The sequence below is a fragment of the Schistocerca serialis genome, chromosome 10 (assembly GCF_023864345.2).
Source record: "Schistocerca serialis cubense isolate TAMUIC-IGC-003099 chromosome 10, iqSchSeri2.2, whole genome shotgun sequence".
Taxonomy (NCBI): Eukaryota; Metazoa; Arthropoda; class Insecta; order Orthoptera; family Acrididae; genus Schistocerca; species Schistocerca serialis.
In genome coordinates, this window is record NC_064647.1 from 61,772,616 (window position 1) to 61,799,505 (window position 26,890).

At 47.3% G+C, this 26,890-nt stretch overlaps 1 protein-coding gene across 2 annotated transcripts in view; it reads right to left on the reverse strand.

The window, feature by feature from the left end:
- Positions 1 to 404: 404 nt before the first annotated feature.
- The window catches only part of LOC126425247 (uncharacterized), a 79,180-nt gene continuing 52,694 nt past the window's right edge, over positions 405 to 26,890 (reverse strand). For both annotated transcript variants that reach the window (XM_050088217.1, XM_050088218.1), the window contains exons 2-5: positions 16,344 to 16,391; positions 14,478 to 14,671; positions 3,896 to 4,432; positions 405 to 1,280 (exon numbers count right to left, since the gene is read on the reverse strand). In XM_050088217.1, coding sequence (XP_049944174.1) covers positions 3,934 to 4,432; positions 14,478 to 14,671; positions 16,344 to 16,391 — 741 coding nt within the window. In that variant the 3' untranslated portion in view covers positions 405 to 1,280; positions 3,896 to 3,933. The remainder of the gene's footprint in view (positions 1,281 to 3,895; positions 4,433 to 14,477; positions 14,672 to 16,343; positions 16,392 to 26,890) is intronic.

A 26,890-nucleotide genomic window follows, 5' to 3' on the forward strand; every position in this document is an offset into this window, starting at 1 on the left:
CAAGTCACCTGCCATAGGCAGTGTCACCATACATGCTCTTTATTTGATCCTAAGAACAAAACAAGAGAGCATAGAATAACTGTACATTGAGTAGTAAGGATCGAACCTGAGCCAAAGGCTGAGCAATCTTGTGCACTATCACCTACTCTATCAAAACAACTGACAAAATTTTATGTGTCACGCCACCTGAATTTTCTCACACATTGGCCTGATTGACTTACTAAATTTCAATGTTAGATAACTTGGGGCTTGCACAATGTAATGAAGTTTTTTTTCTTAATTATTTGTGACTATCCTGTATATATAGCTGTGTAGGTTCCCACGTGTAAATGAAGGTCGCTAAAGCCTCAGTACACTATCTCTTATGAGGCAGTCTGTGGGTCAGAAGTAAATTTATGAAATCATTTTAGCACACAAATAATATTATTTTCCAAATGCTACATAATTTTTGTTTTACACTGAACTTACAATTACTTATTTGCCTTAAAAACTCATTGTCAATAACACATTTAAACTTCACAAATGATACTGAAGATGAATGCATAATAAAAAGCAGAAAATTACATGTCTTTTTATACAGATGGAGGTCATTTCTGGTATTAACATTACAACAGCATAGCAATAGGCACATAATTATTATAAACTAGATCCAAACCTCAAACCTCTGTCATCCATCATCTATGTGTCTCTCAGAATGTATGCTCACAGAGTCTCAGTGGAGGTGGTGAACTTCTATGGTGAGTTACATCACTGCAGTGAGAGGTCACCTTCAGAGGCTGCATCCATTATACACCTCACCACTGTAGCCCAAGGAGTGAAAGAACTAATCAACCTTTACCAGTTGTAGTCTCTCACCAAACTGGTACTGCTTTTGTCACCAACAGAAGAACACCAGCTTATTGTATATTGTATTTTCACAGAGAGCTATTAACTTTGATTTGTCTGGTGTAGTTGAGTTTGTGCCAGGAGTAGTATGCACTGCATAGTAGGTTTTGGAAAGCTCTATAATGCTCATGATACAGAACTTATGAAGGTTAATAACAGGAACATACCAAGTACTGAACCTTTTGTGAAATCCATACTTAATAGCAAATAAGTCAGTGTTTCCCCTAAAAAGTCACTCAGTTTAGCCATCACTTGCTAATGTCACTCTTATGCCATACTGATTCCAGCGGTGGCACAAAATCTTAACACCATCACAGTGGGGTGACAGGGACTGTGTGCCAGATAGTACTTCTGCTGCTACAGTGACTCCAGCACCATTTGCCACATGCTGAAACCTGTGTGACCAAGGGAAAAGTTTTTATAAAATACTACCAGATGATGTTTCTGTTCATGTTCACTTAACTGCATAACATCTTGATTGTTTATAACCATTTCATACTACTATGAACTGTGCTACCATCTATGTGAAATTTATTGACTGTATTTGTGCTTCAGTCACTATGCTAACAACTGAAGTTTCCACACTATCACTATTGTACAGACACATTAGCTGCACCTGCCAGGTGACCCTTAAATGACAAACAATGAAAAATCCAGAATGAAATAATAATATGAAAAGGATAGCTGCTACTCCATTGCCTAGAAACAGTGACTGTGTGTGTGTGTGTGTGTGTGTGTGTGTGTGTGTGTGGGGGGGGGGGGGGGGCACACACACGCTCGTGTGCGCACTCTGTTTCAGAAGGACCACCTTTTTGTCCTAGAGCTTGAATGTTTAGCAGCCTGCAACTCAAGCCTCCTCTGTTAAGTGATCATTATCTTAAAATAGGTTACCAAAGCCATGAATTTGCTTAATGGTAGAAACGTGGCTGCTGTACTCGTTTGTATTTTTATTTAACACTTTGTACACAATTGGCGATTTTTGGCCTTACAGGCCATTCTCAAGTACTACAGGCATCAGAACACAGAGTGTGCTGGTATATTCTTCGTGGCTCTTAATATCTGCAAGTTAATGTGGGTGAGTAGGGAAAACAGTACTTTAACAGCATTAGCAGTGAGCTGCTTGACATAGTTACCTCGAATATCTCAGTATAACACTGCAAAGTAATACGAAACGGAATGCTCACGCAAGGACAATAGGAGGGACGGCAAATGGTCAACTTTGGTTTATTGGTAGACTTCTAAGAAAATGCACCTTTTATAAGATAGACTATACGTAGAACACTAATGCAACCCATTCTTGAGTATTGTTTGAGTGTTTGGGAGCCCCACTAGGCCTGATTAAAGGAAGACATTGAAGCAATTTAGAGACAGGTTGCTAGATTTGCTAGAATTATGGAGACACTTGTCAACTTAAATGAGAATCCATGGAGGGAGGATTAGCATTCTTTTCATGGAACACTAACTTAGAGACAACATTTAACCTGACTGCATAATGATTCTAATTCCACCAACACACATTTCACCTAAGGGCCACAAAGCTAAGAGAAATTAAGGCTCGTATGGAAGCTTATAGACACTGGCTTTTCCCCTCATCCCATTTGTGAGTAGAATAAGAAAGGAAATGACTATTAGAGGTACAGGGTACCCTCCCCATACACAATACAGTGGTTTGTTGAGTGCATATACAGATTTAGATAAGGAAGCACAAACAGCAAGATACAGCGTTATAACTAACGGATGCCGTGAAGCTCAAAAAGTGAGATAGTACATACACATGCGTAAAATTTAAAAAATAAAAATATTGCTTTTAATGTTGATGCTTCCATGAGTAAGCTCTTGATTTCGGAATGATAATGCATGTTACATACAATTGGAAACATTCCTGTTCCTGGCTCACCTGCCATGGTAGATTTTGGGAGCTATGATATGAGTGTGTGTCTTGAAGTTTGCCAGTTCCAGCTGTTTTTCTCTGAGTCTTTGTTTGTTCCACATTTAACACTTGTAGATACAACATATGCCATAATATAAAAATTTACTCAAGATTAGATACTGAAAGAAAAATTTTGACCCAAGAAGTCACCAAAAACAGAACAAAAACAGCTCCCAAATTGCATGTCCTCTCCTTACCCCCACCATCCACAGATTGCTTCTCCCAACAGGCACTGTTTCTGTATACAATGCGGCCTCAGTGGCCAGACAGTAGTATGTGTGAGAGTTGTGCTGTGTGTGTGTGTGTGTGTGTGTGTGTGTGTGTGTGTGTGTGTGTGTGTGTGTGTGTTTTTGTTTTTCTACTTTAGAAGAAGACCTTTAGGCTGAAAATTCAAATGTATAGCAGTCTCTGTTGTGCCTGTCCGCAACATTTCCTCCACACGGTGAGTAGCAATCTATCCTTTTCATAATTATGTTGGAAGAGGACTGTGATAGAGTTGACAAATAGCAGAGCTACAGTTCAAGCAGCTACTTAATTATTTCAGCTATACAGAGTGCCACTTTTTTTGGGAGGGAGGGCATTTTGTGAATTTTCTGGATTATGATAATTTTTCTGAACACACTCCAAAATTCCTTGTTATAGTTATGTATGGGACTGACACAATTACTTAACTTCATTGCTAAGAAACACACCTGTGCAGCTCTGTCACTGGTACTTATCATCCACTGCTCACATATCCTCTTGTTCCCATCACAATTTTTGCCTACGCTGCTTCACAAAATTCATGATTAGCAACCTTTAAGAACAAACATTACCTATGAAAAGTGTCACGACTCCAAAATAGAAACAGCTTTGTATTAGAGCTTTTGACTGTAATGTAATTCGGGTAGCATTTGAATGCTACAACAAGAGGAAGAGTGCCTACATTTTTATTTGGCATTTAATTATTCACAGTTGGTTTATCAAGTATTTACTGCTTCAAATATGGTAAACAACCTTACAATATACGAAATTTGCTCCTATTCCAGTAGATGTGAGCCCTCTTACTGCCCAGTAATGAGTTTCCAGGTATCTACTTACCACTTCACCTGTCACCCAGAACACACGGGTGTCAAGGGCTACGCACCCGGTGCCGATACTCGCAGTCCCCGCAATGCCGGTGGGAGCTGTCCCGCACCACGCAATGCCGGTGGGAGCTGTCTTCGTGCGATCCGTGCTGTCACGCGCAGAATCGATACACTTAGTACGGCTACACGCCTCTCATCTGGGGGCATTTCCGCTACGTGCTGCAACTCTGCACGGAGTGGTGGCCAGGGCAGCGACGCTGCACGCAGCAATGTGCGACGCATCGGCAACGGGGGCTGTTTCACTCTCCGCTTTAACAAAACTTGCAGTACTGCCGTACGTGGTTCCAATGTATACAGTGTCTCTCTGAACAGTACCCTCGCTCGCAGTCTCGACAGCGCACGTGCAGTCTTCGATTGCCGCTCCGTGTACTGTGGTGCTGCCGCACGTGGTTCCACCTCGTACTCTGTGTACAACACAGGGTTGCCAATCTCCTTGCCCACTTCAGTCCCCTTTGCCAGTATTGCCAGGTTGTGGATGAGCATGATACGTCTGTAACATATATTTTTAACAGCTCCTAAGTTTCAGGTATCATTATCATCATACAAGGGGGGGGGGGGGAGGCTAATACGAAGTTATGAATAGAACACACTTAATTGGCGCCGACAAAACATATAAGGTGTGTTCAAATGAAAAGTTCTGAAATGTCTTAACAGCCGAACAGTTCGAAATTAGGATATGCTGTTTTGAGATATCGCAGTGAGAGATCTATGGACACGAATCTAGTGTCCAGTGTGGTCATGCACACTGGTGGACACGTGACAGGAGGGGAGCGCACAGTTCTGTTCCGTTCATTTGACAGGGCAGTGGGCGTGAGGACATTGTGCCATTCACATTGAAAAATTGGGTGAGTGAAGTGCGTGGAGGCATTCTGACTGCAAAAGGAGTTAAATGGGACAAATGGGTGGAGATTTTAATTTGCCGGATATAGACTGGGAGACTCAAACGTTCATAACGGGTGGCAAGGACAAGGAATCCAGTGAAATTTTTTAAAGTGCTTTATCCGAAAACTACCTTCAGCAGTTAAGCAGAGAACCGACTCGTGGCGATAACATATTAGACCTTCTGGTGACAAACAGACCCGAACTATTTAACACAGTTAACGCAGAAAAGGGAATTAGTGATCGTAAAGCGGTTACTGCATCGACGATTTCAGACGTAAATAGAAATATTAAAAAAGGTAGGAAGATTTTTCTGTTTAGCAAAAGTGACAAAAAGCAGATTTCAGAGTACTTGACGGCTCAACACAAAAGTTTTGTCTCAAGTACAGATAGTATGGAGGATCAGTGGACAGAGTTCAAAACCATCATACAACATGCGTTAGATGAGTATGTGCCAAGCAAGATCGTAAGAGATGGAAAAGAGCCACCGTGGTACAACAACCGAGTTAGAAACTGCTGCGGAAGCAAAGGGAACTTCACAGCAAACATAAACATAGCCAAAGCCTTGCGGACAAACAAAAATTATGTGAAGGGAAATGTAGTGTGAGGAGGGCTATGCGAGAGGCGTTCAATGAATTCGAAATTAAAGTTCTATGTACTGACTTGGCAGAAAATCCTAAGAAATTTTGGTCTTATGTCAAAGTGGTAGGTGGATCAAAACAAAATGTCCAGACACTGTGACCAAAATGGTACTGAAACAGTGGATGACAGACTAAAGGCCGAAATACTAAATGTCTTTTTCCAAAGCTGTTTCACAGAGAGACTGCACTGTAGTTACTTCTCTAAATTGTCGCACACATGACAAAATGGCAGATATCGAAATAGACGACAGAGGGATAGAGAAACAATTAAGATCGCTCAAAACAGGAAAGGCCGCTGGACCTGATGGGATACCAGTTCGATTTTACACAGAGTACGTGAAGGAACTTGCCCCCCCTTCTTGCAGCAGTGTACCGTAGGTCTCTAGAAGAGTGTAGGGTTCCAAAGGATTGGAAAAGGGCACAGGTCATCCCCTTTTTTGGATATTAGAAATCTACTCTATAGGAATCAGCACGGGTTTCGAAAAAGACGATCGTGTGAAACCCAGCTCGCACTATTCGTCCACGAGACTCAGAGGGCCATAGACACGGGTTTTCAGGTAGATGCCGTGTTTCTCGACTTTCGAAAGGCGTTCGATACAGTTCCCCACAGTCGTTTAATGAACAAAGTAAGAGCATATGGACTATCAGACCAATTGTGTGACTGGATTGAAGAGTTCCTAGATAACAGAACGCAGTATGTCATTCTCAATGGAGAGAAGTCTTCTGAAGTAAAGTGATTTCAGGTGTGCTGCAGGGGAGTGTCGTAGGACCGTTGCTATTCACAATTCACATAAATGACCTTGTGGATGACATCAGAAGTTCACTGAGGCTTTTTGCGGATGATGCTGTGGTATATTGAGAGGTTGTAACAATGGAAAATTGTACTGAAATGCAGGAGGATCTGCAGCGAATTGACGCATGGTGCAGGGAATGGCAATTGAATCTCAATGAAGACAAGTGTAATGTGCTGTGAATACATAGAAAGAAAGATTTCTTATCATTTAGCTACAATATAGCAGGTCAGCAACTGGAAGCAGTTAATTCCAAAAATTATCTGGGAGTACGCATTAGGAGTGATTTAAAATGGAATGATCATATAAAGTTGATTGTCGGTAAAGCAGATGCCAGACAGATTCATTGGAAGAATCCTAAGCAAATGCTATCCGAAAACAAGGGAAGTAGGTTACAGTACGCTTGTTCGTCCAATGCTTGAATACTGCTCAGCAGTGTTGGATCCGTACCAGATAGGGTTGATAGAAGAGATAGAGAAGATCCAACGGAGAGCAGTGCACTTCGTTACAGGATCATTTAGTAATCGCGAAAGCATTACGGAGATGATAGATAAACACCAGTGGAAGACTCTGCAGGAGAGACGCTCAGTAGCTCGATACGGGCTTTTGTTGAAGTTTCGAGAACATACCTTCACCGAGGAGTCAAGCAGTATATTGCTCCCTCCTACGTATATCTCGTGAAGATACCATGAGGATAAAATCAGAGAGATTAGAGCCCACTCTGAGGCATACCGACAATCCTCCTTTCCACGAACAATACGAGACTGGAATAGAAGGGAGAACCTATAGAGGTACTCAAGGTACCCTCCGCCACACACCATCAGGTGGCTTGCAGAGTATGGATGTAGATGTAGATGCATTCAGCGCTGATGACAACAGTACAAGGGAGACTGTGTGGTTGTCACGTTAGTGAGAAAGTGGAGAGCCAATTTATGGGAAGGCTGGGGGCATTTGAGTGGTGACCCGAGATCCCTACAGCCCGCACATGTTTACCTGTGAGTTTCGCACATGTGGTCAGCTCAATAATTCTCGAAAGCAAGCACTTCAACGCTGATGACAAAGTGAAGAACACAGTGGAGGACTGCCTCCTGCCACAGCCAAAAAATTCCAAGATTGGGGAATCCTTTGGTTCATTAGACAGAGGGAACTTTTCTTTTGAACAACCCTCAAATTACCAGTTATATATAAATAATTAACAGTTCGGATGACAGTATAAATGAGCAACCTATTGCCTGTTTTGATACAGTAAAATATTTCACTGAAGAAAAGTGTTAAATTTAGAAGTTTTGTAAATAAATTTTTCACACTGTTTTCATTCTGAAGTTACAGGGCTGTGCAATTCAGGAGCTCAGGAGGAAACCAACTGGACAGAATTTAACACATTCGTAAAATTTAATTTACGTATCAATGTGAAAGAAATCCTAAATAATGCAGCACAAAGACTAGAATATGGAAGAACTCATCTGTATAATTCACAAATTGGTTTTTAGGTGCAGTTTTGCGTAACCTGTGGAAAGCTATGTGCATAATTATGTTCCTACCCAGATCAGAACAACAAAATGACTTACAGCAAAGCAAAGTCAAGCAGGGAAGGGGGCGATGTCTGTTTGCCAATGCGTGTGCGTGTAGTATGGCTGAAGCAGGAACAGCTGTGTGTTCCTGTACTTTTTTTTTTTTTTTTTGGGTTTAAGGGCGCTCAACTACTGAGGTCATTAGCACCCAGTCACAGTTATTAGAGCACATGGAATCTAGTAAAACTCAAGGGGAGGGGGGGACACCAGAAAGGCTTGACAAAGATGCAGATAAAATAAGTAAAATTGTTAGATGTCTTCGGAAAAGCCAGACAAAGTTATAAAACGCAGAACACAAGTAGCTGCTCGAGCATCATCAGCTAAAATATCCGGTAAAGTAGATGGCAGTGACAGGACAACACGTGACTGACTAAAGCGGGGACAAGACAATAAAACATGGCGCACTGTTAATGCCTGACCACAAGGGCACTGCGGGGCTGGGTCACCGGAGAGCAGGTAGCGGTGGCTAAACCGGCAATGCCCAATCCGCAACCTGGTCAGAAGGACCTCCTCTCGCCGAGATGGTCGGGAGGAGGTTGTCCAAGCAGTTGGGAGCGGTTTTATTGCCCGGAGCTTGTTTCCTTGGAGGGATGACCAAGCATCCCACCACAACGACACAAGCCTCTTACAAACATCCCCACGAACGTCAGATGACGGGACACAATGGGAGGCTGGCCGAGGCAGGAGGACTGCAGCCTTGGCTGCAGCATCCGCAGCCTCATTCCCAGGCACTCCTACATGTCCGGGAACCCACAGAAAGCTGACAGGAGAACCATTATCAGCGAAAGAATGGAGGGACTGCTGTATCCGTTGAATCAAGGGATGGACCGGATAGGGAGCTCCAAGGCTCTGAAGAGCACTGAGTGAGTCAGAGCAGAGTACATACGATGAATGGCGGTGGCGGCAGGCATACTGAACGGCCTGATGGAGAGCAAAAAGCTCGGCCGTAAAGCTCGAACATTGGTCGAGGAGCCGGTATTTAAAGGTGGCGGCCCCGACGACAAACGCACAGCCGACACCATCGTCAGTTTTGGAGCCATCGGTGTAAATAAAGGTGTGACCGGCAAGTCGAGCACGAAGTTCGACAAACTGTGAGCAATACACTGCAGCCGGAGTACCCTCCTTCGGGAGTGAGCTGAGGTCGAGATAAATACGAACCGGAGCCTGGAGCCAAGGTGGTGTCGGGCTCTCACCCTCTCTGAAGGTGGTAGGGAGGGCAAAATCCAATTGCGAAGCAGGCGACGGAAGCGGACTCCGGGGGGCAGCAGGGCAGACACATACAACCCGTACTGACGGTCGAGAGAATCGGCGAAGAAGGACTTGTAAGAGGGGTGTTTGGGCATAGACAACAGCCGGCAGGCATACCGACACAGCAGTATGTCGCGCCGGTAGGTCAATGGTAACTCGGCAGCTTCAGCATAAAGACTCTCGACAGGACTAGTGTAGAAGGCTCCGGTCGCAAGGCGTATCCCCCGATGGTGGATGGAGTTGAGACAGCGTAAGAGGGATGGCCGAGCGGACGAGTAGACGAAGCTCCCATAATCCAGCTTCGATCGGACTATGGACCGATACAAGCGAAGCAGGACAGTGCGATCCGCTCCCCAAGATGAACCGCTAAGAACTCTGAGGACATTAAGGGAACGTGTACAACGGGCCGCCAAATAAGAGACATGTGGAGACCAACACAGTTTCCGGTCCAACGTGAGCCCTAGAAACTTAGTTGTGACCACGAATGGGAGAACAACGGGACCGAGATGTAAGGATGGCGGAAGGAACGCTTTATATCGCCAAAAGTTGATACAAACCGTCTTCTCTTCAGAGAACTGGAAGCCATTTGCCACGCTCCATGAGTAGAGGCTGTCTAGACAACGCTGAAGGCAGCGCTCCAGGAGGCATGTTCTCTGGGCACTGCAGTAGATCGCGAAGTCATCGACAAAGAGAGAGCCTGAGACATTAGGTGGAATGCAATCCATAATTGGATTGATCGCGATGGCAAAAAGGGCTACGCTCAAGACGGAGCCCTGAGGCACGCCGTTCTCCTGGAGGAAGACGTCGGACAATACGGAACCCACACGTACCCTAAACTTTCGATCCGTTAAAAAGGAATCAATAAAAAGGGGCAGACGACCGCTTAGGCCCCACTTGTGCATAGTGCGGAGGATACCTCCTCTCCAACAGGTATCATAAGCCTTCTCCAAGTCAAAGAACACGGCTACCGTTTGGCGCCTTCGCAAAAAGTTGTTCATGATGAATGTCGACAAGGTCACAAGGTGGTCAACAGCGGAGCGGCGGCGACGAAAGCCGCATTGGACATTAGTAAGTAGTCGTCGAGATTCAAGAATCCAAACTAACCGAGCATTAACCATGCGCTCCATCACCTTACAGACACAGCTTGTAAGAGAAATGGGGCGGTAACTAGAAGGAAGGTGTCTATCCTTCCCGGGTTTGGGTATAGGAACAACAACGGCGTCACGCCAACGCATGGGGACTTGACCTTCGGTCCAGACGCGATTGTAGGTACGAAGAAGGAAGCTTTTGCCGGCCGGAGAAAGGTGTGCCAGCATCTGAACGTGAATGGCATCTGGCCCCGGAGCAGAGGACCGGGACAGTGCAAGCGCACGTTCGAGTTCCCGCATAGTAAAGGGGGCATTGTAAGTTTCCAGATTCAGCGAGTGGAAGGAAGGTCGCCGAGCCTCGTCTGCCTCTTTCCTGTGAAGGAAGGCAGGATGGTAATGGGCGGACCTTGAAACCTCCGCGAAAAAGCGGCCAAAGGCGTTGGAGACAGCCACAGGATCAACAAGGACCTCATTACCTGAGGTCAGGCCAGGTACCAAGGAGTGGGCCTTAATGCCCGACAGCCGGCGCAGGCTACCCCAAACGACGGAAGAGGGAGTAAAACTGGTAAAGGAGCTCGTGAAAGAGGCCCAACAAGCTTTTTTGCTGTCTTTGATGACTCTACGGCATTGCGCTCGGAGTCGTTTGTATTCAATACAATGCGCCAACGTAGGATGGCGGCGAAAGGTGCGTAAAGCACGTCGTCGAGCACGGATAGCGTCCCTACAAGCCTCGTTCCACCAGGGGACGGAAACGCGACGTGAAGAAGAAGTAGTACGAGGTATGGAACGTTCGGCAGCATTGATAATAACAGCCGTGAGGTATTCGACCTGACTGTCACAACTGGGAAAATCGTGGTCCGGAAAGGTCGCCAGGGAGGAGTAAAGTCCCCAGTCAGCTTTCAGTATGTTCCAGCTCGAAGGACGTGGGGATGGGGTGTAGTGCAGGAGACAAACGACACAGGGGAAGTGGTCGCTCGAATAGGTGTCAGAAAGGACATACCACTCGAATCGACGGGCAAGAGTGGTAGAACAGATCGAGAGGTCCAAGTGGGAGTAGGTATGAGTAGAGTCCGAGAGGAAAGTCAGGGCGCCGGTATTGAGGCAGACAAGATTGAGATGGTTGAAGACATCCGCCAAGAGTGAGCCTCTTTGACAGGATGCAGGAGAGCCCCAAAGGGGATGATGGGCATTGAAGTCGCCAAACAATAAGAACGGCGGGGGAAGCGGATCGATCAGGTGCATCATGTCAGCCCGACCAACAGCAGATGACGGTGGAGTGTAGATGGTACAAACTGAAAAAGTAAAAGCAGAAAGAGAAATGCGGACAGCTATTGCTTGGAGTGGGGTGGTCAATGGGATGGGATGGTAATAAACATCGTCCCGAACGAGCAACATGACCCCACCATGAGCTGGGATACCGTCCACAGGGGTGAGGTCATACCGCTCCGAGGTATAGTGGGAAAAGGCAATACGGTCAGTCGGGCGCAACTTGGTTTCCTGGAGACCAAGGACGAGCGGACAGTGCAGGCGGAGGAGCAGTTGTAATTCCTCCCGATTAGATCGAATACCTCTTATGTTCCAATGAAACAACGCCATTGCTAGTCAAAAAGTTGGGGGAACGAGATGGGGAAGAGCTGGTCACCTCGATGGCCGCGGAGGGCCAGGTTGAGAGGGAACAACGCTACAACCGACGGGAGGCGGATCCGGTTCCATCGACTCGTCGCCAGCTGCGGCCGCTGTCCCTGATTGTGTAGGAGGGGCCGCATCATTTGCCGACAAAAGGCCGGCGGAGCGCCTGGCAGCAGAGCGTCCCGGCGAAACTGAGGACAGCCGGGAGCAGCGACTCACGGATGAAGCGTCAGACGAAACGCGCCGGGGTGAAGAGGGGGATAGAGACTTCTTCTTGGAGGCCTTCTTGGAAGGCCGAGGAGGCACAGGGATGGTGGGCTGGACCCGAAGAAGGTCCTCACGCGTGGGGTCCGTTTTGGAACGCCGGACCTCGGAAGCTGGGGTCCGGAACGTTTCCCCGATGGGCGCCTGAGAAGAGGATCGCTTCTCTGGTGGCGGGGGAGGGGGGGGGGGGGGGTGGAAGGGTGGCCCCTGGGGCAGAGGGGGTGGGGGCCACGGGGGAGGAGAATTTGGAAGGGAGGGATTTGGGAGGCGGAGGCAGAGCCCCGTGATGGGCAGAGGAGGCGGAGGGGGGACAGGATAGGGGTGAGGATACCACGGAAGGAGTGGACACAACTGAGGCAAACGAAGTGGTCAGTGACACGGGATGAAGGCGGTCATACTTCTTCCTGGCCTCAGAATAAGAGAGCCGATCCAAAGTTTTGATTTCTTGTATCTTCTTCTCCTTCTGATAGGCGGGGCAGCCTGAGGATCTAGGCGAATGGACGCCAGGACAATTAATGCACCGAGGTGGTGGGGTGCAAGTATGTTCCTCACGAAGAGGACGTCCACAATCGCCACAAAGGGGCTCAGCCTCACACCGGGACGACATGTGCCCAAAGCGCAAACACCTAAAACAGCGCATAGGAGGCGGGACGTAAGGTTGCACGTCGCACCGGTAGCACATCACCTTTACCTTCTCCGGGAGAACGTCCCCCTCGAAGGCGAGGATAAAGGCCCCGGTGTCGATGCGACGGTCTTTGGGGCCGCGCTGGACTCGCCGGACAAAATGCACGCCGCGGCGCTCCAGGTTGGCCCTGAGCTCCTCATCAGATTGTAGCAGGAGGTCACGATGAAAAATAACCCCCTGCGTCCTATTTAGTGCCAGATGTGGGACAATGGATACTGGGATGTGCCTTAGGCGGTCGCACGCCTGGAGTGCCGCCGACTGTGTGGCAGAGGTGGTCTTGATAAGAACGGACCCTGATCGCATCTTGCTGAGAGCCTTGATTTCCCCGAAGACGTCCTCAATGTGCTGAACAAAGAACATGGGCTTGGAGGTGGCGAACGTCCCCCCATCGGTTCGAGAACAGACCAAATAGCGGGGGAAGTACTTCGCCCCAAGCCGGCAGGCCTGTCCCTCCTCCCATGGAGTGGCCAAGGGGGAAAGGGCAGGAGAACCAGAACTAGAAATGGTACCTTTTCTTTTGAAAGACTCGGCCGCAGAGCGACCAGATACATGTTGACGATTCATCTGCGAAACGTCCGCCCCGATACCACCCACTCCGACCAGGGGCTCTCCCCACGGGCGCCACCCAGCCGCAGCAAGGGCCACCTGGCAGGATGACCATTGCCGGGAGTCCTGATGCCCCAAGGAGACGGGCATCTACTCCTTGGCCAACGTGGGGAGGGTGCAGCTCAGGTATCGGCAGTACGATCCCTGTGTTGTCAGGGGGCTACAACCTAGAGGGTACATGACGACCCCAACACAACGGGCTGGCTACCGTGCTGGATTTCTGGTGCCATGGAAAGTCCATCATGATCGCTGGTGCAGATGGAGATGCACTATGGGCGTAACTTGGACAACCCATCAGGCGTTTAGGCCCAATTTGAGGAATAGTGGGTATGGGTACAACGCCGGTGCAATACAACGCCGGTGCAATGCTGAGTGCCAAGGTCTTAGTGTACTTAGGACCAGTGGTACAGCATGTAAGGTGTCCTTCCCCAAAAGGCTCGTACTTCTGTAGAATTTTGAAAAATGGAGGTCAAACCCCAAGGGGGACCATCACATAGAAGGCTGAAATGGTTGAAACTCCTTTTAGTCGCCTCTTACGACAGGCAGGAATACCTCGGGCCTATTCTTACCCCGGACCCGCAGGGGGGAAGTGAATGGCAGTGACCAAAAGGGATTGTTCATTTGAATTCACTCCAATTTGTTTCAGTGTAAATAAGGATGGAGAGGAACACAATGGAGGAAAAAAAAAAATAAAATGGATTCATTTCTTCAAAACCACTGTTACGATGTTAAGGACTCTTCACTTCAATAGCATCTTTGGGACATGACTAATTCACAATAGCTGTCTACTGCATTTTAAACATTTATCTGACACAAAAGTGTATAAACACACTGGGGATATTTTCAAGCTTCTAGCATGAACTGGTGCTTACACCAGTGAATTTTTTGCCTAGAGCTCAGTAACAGTAATTGGACACACTTGTCCTCTCAATAAATCTCACTAGTCAGCATGTTCCTAAATTCACATAAAGGCAGAACGAAAACAAATGGAGAAACCAATACCATACTTAGTGAAAGCTTGTATTCCCATTCTTACTTTCTAAATAAAAAACAGATTCCTCAAATAGATCTGAAAACCTACAAAAACTAACACATCTTTCTAATAAGGTAGAACACCATAAATGAGAACTCACTTTTCATCTCCGTCCTCTGCATAGTTAATCATTCTGAAACGGTTCACTCTGACCACAGAGTAGAGTGACAGCTGTCCAGATCTCATCCTAACATTCCACTGTGTTGAAAGCATGGCCATGCTGCTCATGTGGCTGCCATCAGAAACCATAAGCTGATATGTCTCATGGTCTCTGTCTATTACTCTCAAGCTGTCCTGCAAATTGAAGAGCAAAGGAGTTAATCAAATCACATAAATTAGCAAATGAACTACAACGGCTTTTGTTGCCTTACTGCTTTCTTTTATTGGATCATTTGCATCAGCTGCAAATTTGCTATATGCCTATTCATCATATGGGCTGATTTGTTCTATATATATTAAAAAAACAAACAAACTTGCCTCTTCGTAGTACACACTGCTAAACAATATTCATTATTCTGCAATGGGAATTCAGCAACCAATTTTTAGTTTGCAGACATGAGGACACATTTTGATCTCTGAATATCCCCGTTTGATAAATATTAGTGTAAAACCAGCAATCTCTAGATTTCCTTTCTTTCAGGAGTGCTAGTTCTACAGGGTTCGCAGGAGAGCTTCTGTAAAGTTTGGAAGGTAGGAGACGAGGTACTTGCAGAAGTAAAGCTGTGAGGACGGGGCGTGAGCCGTGCTTGGGTAGCTCAGTTGGTAGAGCACTTGCCCGCGACAGGCAAAGGTCCAGAGTTCGAGTCTCGGTCCAGCACACAGTTTTAATCTGCCAGGAAGTTTCATAATTGTACAATTGTTACAAATATAGGCCTACTCCTCTACACGCCCAACTGAAAACCACTTATCATAATTCTCTAAAATCCTGAAAATTGAGTGAACACCTGCCACAATCCAAATATCAACAGCATTATGCCTCAGTCTAGATTTAAATTTCCTAAAAGCAGAGTCCTTGATTTCAACAACAAACCAGTGCCCCCCCCCCCCTCCCCCCCCCCCCCCCCCCCAATGTGGCACCCAGTCTTAATAATTCCCCACAAAGTTCCCTGCTAAAAGAAAATCAATGAACTACAGAGTGCTCAAGTTGCCCCCATTTCTCGTGTGACAAAAGATATACAAGAACGATGTAACTTACCAAACGAAAGCATTGGCATGTTGATAGACACACAAACACAAACAAAAACACACACACACACACACACACACACACACACACACACACACTGACACACACACACACACACACACACAATTCAAGCTTTCACAACCAACGGTTGCTTCATCATCAGGAAAGAAGGAAGGAGAGGGAAAGACGAAAGGATGTGGGTTTTAAGGGAGAGGGTAAGGAGTCATTCCAATCCACACACACACACACACACGCACACACACACACACACACACTTGTAAAGGCAATGTGACACGATGAAAATACCGTCCGCACTGGCAGAACGTTACTTGATACCACGTACTTACACGTTTGTGACTATTACAGCGTCATCTATCACAAAGCGAAAAAAGAGGTCCAACTAAAACATTCGTCTTTCTTTACGTACTACACTAATATGTAATAAAAAATAGGGGTTCCTATCTAAAAAAACGCAGGTGATATCCGTTTGACTTATGGCAGCGCCATCTAGCGGGCCAACCATAGCGCCATCTGGTTTCCCCTTCAAGCTAGACTAGTTTCGTTCTTTGTAGTGTTTTTCATTTGATGCTTACTTTGTGAGATATTTGGCCCGGTCACTACCAATGGACCACCCTGTATATGCAGCTCTTGCCATTTTTATAAACTACATGAAGGTAGTAAAGTGTTTAGTCAAAGACTGCACTGTTAAGGTATCTCAAGCACTCAGTTGTGGTTCTACACTTAAAAGTTTACACCTTCAGGACTGACTACAATACTTACCACAATCTGCATTACTGGACGTTCAATGGCGCCACCTTGCATTAAAGTCTGCAAATAAGAAAAAATAATGTCTTATGAAGTACACATCACCCTGCAATATATCTTCATTTATTCGTTAGTCCTTAAGACATTACACTGCATAATGCAATATCACACTTACCTACATCTACATTTTATTTTCGAAATACACATTGTACCGCACAGTATGCAATTGGACAATTTTATAATTACCCTAAGTTAAATTTGGTTACACCAACTATACATAGTTGTTCTGTACACGCTTTAAGATTAATACAGATGGAGGCTGTCTGTCTGCAATTAAATTAACGGATAATAAGGATACCAGATTTTTTTAAATAATTGATTGCTATATCACATCACTATTTACAAATCCATCAACAGTATAAAAAGTTTTCTTCTTTTAGTCAGGATTCTACAATCTCTCTGAACTTACTAGTATTCAACTTACTCATCCCACATGGTAATTTGTTAAGAAGAGTGACATTTCTGCACGCAGAAAGTTTTTTGAAATTTATTAGTATGGTTCAGAGTTCCTGTCGTTCTGTAAGAGTGAACTTTTGATACTGTGTCATGTTTATACCAATTGCTCTTGGTGTGTGTAAGGGTATGAAATGCGTACACATGTGAAACGGTCATCATCTTGTTGTCAATGAAATACATTTTGCGTGGAGTGTTGGCTCTTGACCCATACATGCATCTAATAACTTCTTTTGCCAAATGAAGACTCTTCTGGCTCCAGCACAATTACCCCATATCATCACTCCAGAGAGAGAGAGAGAGAGAGAGAGAGAGAGAGAGAGAGAGAGAGAGTGTGTGGGGGGGGGGGGGGGGGGGCAGTAGGCAAGGAACAGCTGTTTTGCTGTAACAAATGTATGTTTTTAATTCCCTGATTAGGTACAACACATGGGGTAGTTCACTGCATAAATCTCGTGTGTGTGTGTGTTTTCAAGTTAAATTGTGTGTTGAGGTGGATACCAAGAAATTTGACAGTCTTTGCTATGGCAGTAATTATCTTTAGGAGGCATACTATATTCTTGGTTTTGCTACTGTGCAATTTTAATTCATTTGCCTTAAACCAGCAAGACGCCTTGTCTATTATAAGTTTATTCATTGCCTCCATAGTATTTTTCTCATTATGGGAAATAATAAATGTGGTATTTCCGCTTACATTACTGCTTTGAAAGGTAGCAGGCTAGGCAGATCATTAACACAAATAATGTACAAAAATGGTCAAAGCACCAATCCCTGATGCACTCTTCTTATGATGTTCAGGAAGCCGGACTTTATTTCGATTGGTTATGATCATTTGTTTGCTACTGGCTAAGTATGAGTGTAGTAATGCCAACCAATGTGGCATATGTATATTGCTTACGTTCAGATCCCTTTAAGACAGATAAAACTATATCCTCCACTACTGTAACTGTGGACTGACCTTCAGGAAATCCATACTGTACCTGATTTAAGATGTGATTGTTCTAAAAATATTTATTTAATTGCTTTTTCATTATCACCTTCTCAATGATTTTAGATAGCATTGGAACTATTGCAATGGGTTTATAATTTTCTGGCAATTCCCTATCTTCCTTTTTATGCACAGGTAAAACTACACTGAACATTACAGAGTCAGGAAAGGCACTTTCCTCAAACAAACAGTTTATAAGGTAGCTTAGGGGTTGGCTTATTATCCCTATTATTTATTTTACAGTGAAGTTGGAGAAGTCATAACAGTACTCTGTTTTTGAGGTAATGAGTTTTGCTACTACACCTACTGTATCCTTAGGGGAGACATTTCCATTGATACCATTCCTGGGTGGTTGGTGTCTAAGTATGCACCAAGTAAGGCAACTACAGTCAGCTCAGTGTCATCACTGGTTACTGTCTCATTATCAGTGTATTTCCCTGAATTGACAAAGCTGAGCTTAAACTGATCGGGGCTAATAGGATCCCAGATTCTGAGTTTATTATCTTCCATGCTGCATTACATTTGTTATTTTAATGATCTACATAGTTATCACTGGCCCCTTTTTAGCTTTACTTATTCACTTTCTTTTTTTTGTTATGGTTTTAGGGCGCAAAACTGCTACAGTCATTAGTGCCTCGTCTGTGACTTAGGGAAAGGTAAAAAACCAAACTGGAAACCCAACTGGAAACCAGCAGCAATGGGAGCGAAACTAAAAAAGGTGGGGAAACTAAAACCAGAAGGAAAGCTTTAAAAACCACTATAGAAGGGGGTTTTCCTCAAAAAGAGCTTCAAATGATTGACATCTCACTTGAGAACACAATCGTCTGAGCGCATGTCATCTGCTAAAATGGAAGATATATCGCAACAGCTGTAGACAGGCGCATAACGAAGTAAAATAGGGGCACTCAAGTAAAAGGTGTCCCACCGTCCACAGCTGAGAGCAGTGGGGACAAAGCGGGGGAGGATCGCCACTTAAAAGATGTTGATGGCTAAAAAGACAGTGTCTTATCCAGAGTCTAGTTAAAATTACCACCTCTCGACGGCGAGTTCAGGAGGAAGAGGTCCAAGCACAGGGAAGAGCTTTCACGTCCCGCAATTTATTATTGGGAAGTGTCGAATATTGTGCGTGCCATAAAAGAGCGACACGACGACATAAAACACTCCGTAGATCGGCTAAGGGAACCGTGCGAACAGCAGGCCGAAGAAGAAAGACCGCAGCATTGGCCGCTATATCGGCCGCCTCGTTTCCACAGATACCAACATGTCCTGGGATCCAGAGGAATGCCACAGAGATGCCCCCCCAAGTGGAGCAAGTGGAGGCAATCCTGAATCTGGTGGACCAGAGGGTGGACAGGGTAGAGAGCTTGGAGACTGAGGAGACAGCTGAGCGAATCTGAGCATATAATATACTGCATCCGCTGATGGCAACGGATGTATTGAACAGCCTGGAGAACAGCGTAAAGCTCCGCAGTAAAAGCTGAACACTGGTTGGCAAGTCTAAATTGATTAGGGGTGTTGCCAACAATATAGGCACTCCCAACACCAAATGATGTTTTTGAGCCATCAGTGTAAATAAATGTGGCATCCTTCATTTGTGCACATACAGCAGCATATGCCCGACGATAAACGAGAGAAGGGGTACCATCCTTGGGAAACTGACAAAGGTCACGGAGCAGGCAAGTCTGGGGCCGGAGCCAAGGCGGTGCTGTACCCCAAGTTGTCAAGAAAGTTTTAGGAAAATGGAAGGAAAGAGAACGTAGCAGTTGACGGAAGCAGACTCCCGGTGGTAGTAGGGAGGAAGGGCGGCCTGCATACCCTAAATTTAAGGAGGTGTTGAAAAAAATGTCATAGGCCGGATTAGCAGGCATGGAAGACAGATAGCGTAACGACTCAGGACAGCTCGCTGATTGGACAGTGGAGGTTCAGCAGTGTCCGCATAAAGCCTTTCCACAGGGATGGTGTAAAAAGCTCTAGATGCTAATCGTAATCCACGTTGGTGGACAGAGTCGAGACACCGAAGAATAGACGGCCGAGCAGAGGAGTAAACTATGGTTCCATAGTCCAATTTCGAGCGCACTAAGATGTGATAGAGGTGGAGAAGGACCATTCGGTCCGCTCCCCAGGAGGTACCATTCAGGACACGGAGGTTGTTGAGGGATCGCAGACAGCGAGCCGAAAGATAGGAAATGTGGGAGGACCAGCACAGTTTTCTGTCAAACATAAGACCCAAGAATTTTAGCGACGTCCGCGAACGGAAGGTTGACAGGGCCTAGATGTAAGGAAGGCGGAAGAAACTCCGTACGATGCCTAAAAGTGACACAAACGGTCTTACTGGGAGAAAAACGGAAGCCGGTTTCGATGCTCCAAGAGTGGAGGCGATCGAGACATCCTTGAAGACGGCGTTCAAGAAGGCTGGTACGTTGAGAGCTGTGGTAGATCACGAAATCGTCCACAAAGAGGGAGCCCGAGACATCGGGAAGGAGACAATCCATAATTGGATTTTTGGCAATGGCAAACAGTACTACACTTAGCACGGAGCCCTGGGGTACCCCGCTTTCTTGGGAGAAAGTAGTGTTCACCCGCACTTTAAATGTGCGCTCTGCCATAAATTCACGAAGAAAAAGGAGCAGCCGACCTTAAAAGCCCCAAGAGAACAGTGTGCGGAGGATGCCTGTCCTCCAACAGGTGTCGTATGCTCTCTCCAGATCAAAAAATATTGCTACTGTTTGGCGTTTCCGGAGAAAATTTCCTGAGAAAATTGTTCATGATATAAGTGGAGAGAGAAACAAGATGGTCAACGGCAGAACGATGGTTTTGGAAACTGCACTGGGCAGGTGTTAAAAGACTTCGGGACTGCAGCCACCATGCTAAATGGCAATTCACCATACACTCCAAAACCTTGCATGCACTACTTGAGAGAAATGGGGTGATAGCTAGAGGGGAGATGTTTGTCCTTTCCAGGTTTCGGAACAGGAATGGCGATAGCTTCCCGCCATCTTCTGGGAAAAGTACTGTTGGTCCAAATTCGATTATTAAGGCGAAGGAGGTAGCACAGACTATGGTATGATAAATGCAGCAACATTTGGATTTTTTTTTTTTTTTTGTTTTTTTTTTTTTTGTGGTTTTAGGGCGCACAACTTCAATGGTCATTAGCGCCCTGACTACTCTAAGAATACACCGCGAGGCACAAGTTGACCACAACAACTAAAAGGGAAAACACGATAAAAGACAGACTGACAGGCATAGGATTAAAAAACAGCATCATCAAATGTCCTTAGCGAGGTTTGTCAAATTGATAAAACGAAGAACACGAGCAGCTGCTCGTGGGTCATCCGCGAAAATGGCATCGAAAGTATTTGGCAGGTTAAGATCGAGGCGCAGTGTGTTAAGATCTGGACAGGACATTAAAATGTGTCTAACCGTCAGCAAGTGCCCACATGGGCAGAACGGCGCCGGCGCAGCCGTCAGCAGATGGCGATGGCTGAACCGGCAGTGTCCAATTCTTAACCGGGCTAAAATGACCTCCTCCCGCCGAGAAGGGCGTGAGGAGGACGTCCAAGCCACGGGAAGAGGTTTTAAGGCCCGAAGCTTGTTGTCGGTAAGTGCAGCCCAATCGGCATGCCACAGAGATAAGATGCGCCGACAAATCACCCTGCTAAAATCGGACGAAGGGACGCAACAAAAAGCTGTCCGAGGCTGGAGGACCGCAGCCTTGGCCGCGGCATCTGCAGCTTCGTTCCCAGGGATACCGACATGGCCAGGAACCCACATAAAGCTAACTGGAGAACCGACGTCCACCAGCTGCTGAAGAGAGCGTTGGATCCGGTGTACGAAAGGGTGAACCGGGTACGGATCACTGAGGCTCTGGATGGCGCTCAGGGAATCTGAGCAGATGACATAAGCAGAATGTCGGTGGCGGCAGATGTAAAGAACAGCCTGGTAGAGGGCAAAGAGCTCAGCTGTGAAGACAGAACAATGGTCATGGAGCCGGTATTTGAAACTTTGTGCCTCGACAATAAAGGAACACCCGACCCCGTCATTGGTCTTAGAGCCATCTGTATAAATGAATGTCATGTCGATGAACTTTGAACGAAGTTCCAAAAAACGGGAGTGGTAGACCGAACCGGGGGTGACCTCTTTTGGGAGCGAGCGGAGGTCAAGGTGAACGCGGACCTGAGCCTGGAGCCATGGTGGCGTGCGGCTCTCGCCCACTCGAAAGGTTGCAGGGAGTGAGAAATTAAGGTGTTGAAGGAGGCGACGAAAGCGAACTCCAGGGGGTAGCAGGGCAGAGACATACAACCCGTATTGACGGTCAAGAGAGTCGTCAAAAAAGGAACGATAAGACGGATGGTCGGGCATTGACAGTAGCCGACAGGCATACCGACAAAGCAGTATATCGCGCCGGTAGGTGAGTGGCAATTCGCCAGCGTCAGCATGAAGACTCTCTACGGGACTGGTATAAAATGCTCCGATCGCAAGTCGTAAACCCCGATGTTGTATGGAGTTGAGGCGGCGTAAGATGGATGGCCGTGCAAAGGAGTATACGAAGCTCCCATAATCCAGCTTGGAGCGGACGATCGACCGATATAGACGAAGTAGGACGGTTCGATCCGCTCCCCACGACAGACCACTGAGAACACGGAGGACATTTAAAGAACGGGTACAACGGGCGGCCAAATAGGACACATGTGGAGACCAGTTAAGTTTCCTGTCAAATGTAAGGCCTAAAAATTTGGTTGTCTCCACGATTGGGAGAGCAACGGGACCGAGTCGTAAGGACGGTGGGAGAAACTCTTTGTAGCGCCAGAAGTTAATACAGACCGTCTTCTCGGCAGAAAAACGGAAGCCATTGGCGACACTCCAGGAGTAAAGACGGTCAAGAGAACGCTGAAGACAGTGCTCTAGGACACGTGTACACTGCGCGCTGCAATAGATGGTAAAATCGTCCACGAAAAGGGAGCCTGATACATCAGCTGGGAGGCAATCCATTATTGGATTGATCGCGATGGCGAAGAGAGCGACGCTCAAGACTGAGCCCTGTGGCACCCCATTCTCCTGGCGAAAGGTGTCGGACAGGACAGAACCCACACGTACCCTGAACTGTCGATCCATTAAAAAGGAACGAATAAAAAGAGGAAGGCGACCGCGAAGGCCCCATGTATGCATGGTGCGGAGAATGCCCGCCTTCCAACAGGTGTCGTAAGCCTTCTCCAAATCAAAGAACACAGCCGCGGTCGGGCGCTTCCGCAAGAAGTTATTCATAATGAAGGTCGACAAGGTAACCAGATGGTCAACAGCAGAGCGGCGCCTACGAAATCCACATTGTACATTGGTAAGTAGGCGTCGAGACTCGAGCAGCCAAACCAATCGAGAGTTAACCATTCGCTCCATCACTTTACAGACACAGCTGGTAAGCGAGATAGGTCGATAACTGGAAGGCAAGTGCTTGTCCTTCCCCGGCTTAGGAATCGGGACAACAATAGACTCGCGCCAGCATGCGGGAACATGTCCCTCAATCCAGATGCGATTATATGTACGAAGAAGAAAACCTTTACCCGCAGGAGAAAGGTTCTTCAGCATCTGAATATGAATAGAATCTGGCCCTGGAGCAGAGGACCGTGATCGGCCAAGTGCGTTTTCGAGTTCCCGCATGGTGAATGGGGCATTATAACTTTCACAATTCGAGGAGCGGAAGTTAGGTGGCCTAGCCTCCTCTGCCTGTTTGCGGGGGAGGAAGGCAGGGTGGTAATGAGCGGAGCTCGAAACCTCTGCGAAAAAGCGGCCGAAGGCATTGGAGACAGCCTCAGGGGCTACAAGGACGTCATTCGCGACCTTCAAGCCAGAAACTGGTGAGTGGACCTTAGTGCCAGATAGCCGGCGCAGGCTACCCCAGACAACAGAAGAAGGAGTAAAACTGTTGAAGGTGCTTGTGAAAGCAGCCCAGCTGGCTTTCTTGCTTTCTTTAATAATACGACGACACTGAGCACGTAATCGTTTATAATTGATACAATTCGCCACTGTAGGGTGGCGTTTAAATGTGCGTAAAGCACGTCGACGAGCACGTAAAGCGTCTCTACATGCCGCGGTCCACCAGGGGACCGGTACGCGACGTGGAGAAGAAGGAGGGTGAGGGATGGAATATTCAGCAGCAGCGAGAATGACTTCCGTGAGGTGTGCGACCTGACGATCGCAGCTTGTAAAGGTTTGATCCTGAAAGGTCGCCCTGGAAGAGAAGAGCCCCCAGTCTGCCTTGGAGATGGTCCAATGAGAGAAACACGGAGAGGGAGTATGCTGCAGGAGTTGGATAACACACGGGAAGTGGTCGCTCGAATATGTATCAGAAAGTGCATACCACTCAAACCGGCGTGCAAGTTGGGGAGTACATATAGAGAGGTCTAAATGGGAATAGGTGTGAGATGTGTCCGAAAGAAAGGTTGGGGCGCCAGTATTGAGGCAGACAAGATCGAGCTGGTTGAAAAGGTCTGCTAACAAGGAGCCCCTCGGGCAGGATGCTGGAGAGCCCCAAAGGGGATGGTGGGCATTGAAGTCTCCAGTTAACAAAAATGGTGTAGGTAGCTGAGCAATAAGTTGCATCACGTCTGCCCTGGTAACGGCAGATGACGATGGAGTGTAAACGGTACAAAAGGAAAACGTAAAAGTGGGGAGAGTAATGCGGATGGCAACTGCCTGCAGGCCGGTGTGCAACGTGATGGGATCGTAGTAAATATCATCCTGGACCAGCAACATAACCCCTCCATGAGCTGGGATACCTACCACAGGGGGTAGGTCAAAACGCACAGAGGTGTAGTGTGCCAAGGCAATTTGATCGCATGGGCGTAGCTTCGTTTCCTGGAGGGCTACGACGAGCGGACGGTGCAAGCGGAGCAGCAACTTCAAGTCCTCTCGGTTGGAGCGAATGCTGCGAATATTCCAGTGAATAAGTGCCATCGTAAGAAAAGGAAGATGAGAGAAGTGGTCACGTCGAAGGCCGCTTAGGGCCTGGCTTCGAGCGAGCACTGCCGCCGCTATCAGTAGGCGGACAGTCATTGTCCATGTGGTCTATAGGGTCATCGGCCATCTCGGGAGGATGGCCGGGAGGGGGAGCTTCCTCCGCCAGTGAACGGCCAGATGTACGGCTACCAGCGGTGCGGCCAGGCGAAACAGATGACGGCCTGGGGCGGCAACCGCTGGGTGGCGCAGGAGAAGGAATGCGCCGTGGCGGAGAAGGAGAACTGTGCTTCCTATGCGCCTTTTTGGAAGGACGTGTAGTGGAAGTACCGGTCGAAGGCTGGGAGGTCGAGGTACGGAGGAAGTCTGCACGGGATGGTTCCTTCTTGAAGGCCCGTGCATCTGACTTCGATGTCTTCGTCTTAGCAGAAGCTGAGGAAGGTGCTCGTGTCTGTGGGGTGATGGGAGGAAGAGGAGACGTCGACCGCGCGATCTTAGCACTGGCCGAACGGACGACCGTGGTGCTGAAGGTCAGATCGCATGTCTGGGTTGCTACCTCCCGGGTAGTCCGAGGAGAGGCGAGGACAGTACTGTATTTCCCCGCTGGGAGCAGCGTGGGCTTCCTACTAGCCAATAGCTTGCGAGCAGCCGAGGTGGACACTTTCTCTTTGACCCTAATTTCTTGGATACAGCGTTCTTCCTTATAGACAGGACAGTCGCGGGAGGATGCGGCATGGTCACCCTGACAGTTCACACAACGAGGAGACGGAGGTGGACAGTCACCCTCATGGGCATCCCTGCCACAAGTGACACATTTAGCCGCATTGGAACAAGACTGTCTAGTGTGATTGAAACGCTGACACTGGTAACAGCGCGTAGGTGTCGGGACATAGGGGCGAACAGAAATAACCTCGTAGCCCGCCTTGATGCGCGATGGCAGCTTAACACTATCGAAGGTCAAGAAAATTGTCCGGGTCGGTACAAGGTCATTGTTGACCTTTTTCATGACCCTATGGACAGCCGTCACGCCCTGCTCAGCGAGGAATGATTGAAGCTCCTCGTCAGTCAATCCGTCGAGGGAGCTAGTATACACTACACCACGAGACGAGTTCAAAGTTCGGTGGGCCTCCACCCGGACAGGGAACGTGTACAGGAGGGTGGCCCGAAGCAGTTTTTGTGCCTGAAAGGCACTCTCAGTTTCTAGTAATAAGGTGCCGTTTCGCAACCTGGTACAAGATTTGACAGATCCGGCTATGGCATCTACGCCCTTCTGAATAACGAAAGGGTTGACAGAGGAAAAATCCTTTCCGTCCTCAGTTCGAGAAACTACGAGGAACTGTGGGGCAGGCGGTAGTACTTTTGTCACTGTTGGCTGGTCACGTTTCCGTTTTTGAGTCGAAGTCGAAAGAGATGGAGTAGAATCCATTGCGGAGGAATCCCCCATGATTGCCAGCGTCTCCGATGGCGCGCTCCTTCCTTGTGGGGACCCTCTCAGAGGGCACTCCCGCCTTAGGTGAATGTTTACACCTCAGGTCACACCTCCCGAGAAACAGACGGAGGGACCAATCGGCATGGTCAGAAGGTATCAGCTCAGGCAATCACCCCTCCCCGGGCCTGGCCTTTACCAGGGGGTACGCGCGTGCCTTACATGTCTACCCAGGGCGGGGAATTACGCGTTACCCCGTCACCGGCTACGCGTGCGAACGCGTGGGTCGGCCTTCAGGCACGCACAGGGAGGAAGGAAGAAGAGGAAAAAGAAGAGAGAGAGGGAGAAAGAGGACAGACTGTCTCAAACGCCGAGGCGGAGACCAGAGAAGGCAAGGAGAAGAAGGTAATGAGAAGGCAAGGAGAAGAAGGTAATGAGAAGGCAAGGAGAAAAAGGCAATGAGAGGGCATGGAGAAAAAGGCAATGAGAAGGCAAGGAGAAAAAGGCAATGAGAAGGCAAGGAGAAAAAGGCAATGAGAAGGCAAGGAGAAGTCAAGGAAAATGAGTAAGGAAGACAGTGAGGTCGAGAAGAGCAAGGAAAGGAACCAACAAAAGGAAGGAAGAAACGAGAAGTGAAAAAACCAAAAAGACCACGATTATAGGTCGTGGAACCGTCCGTCTCCGGACGCA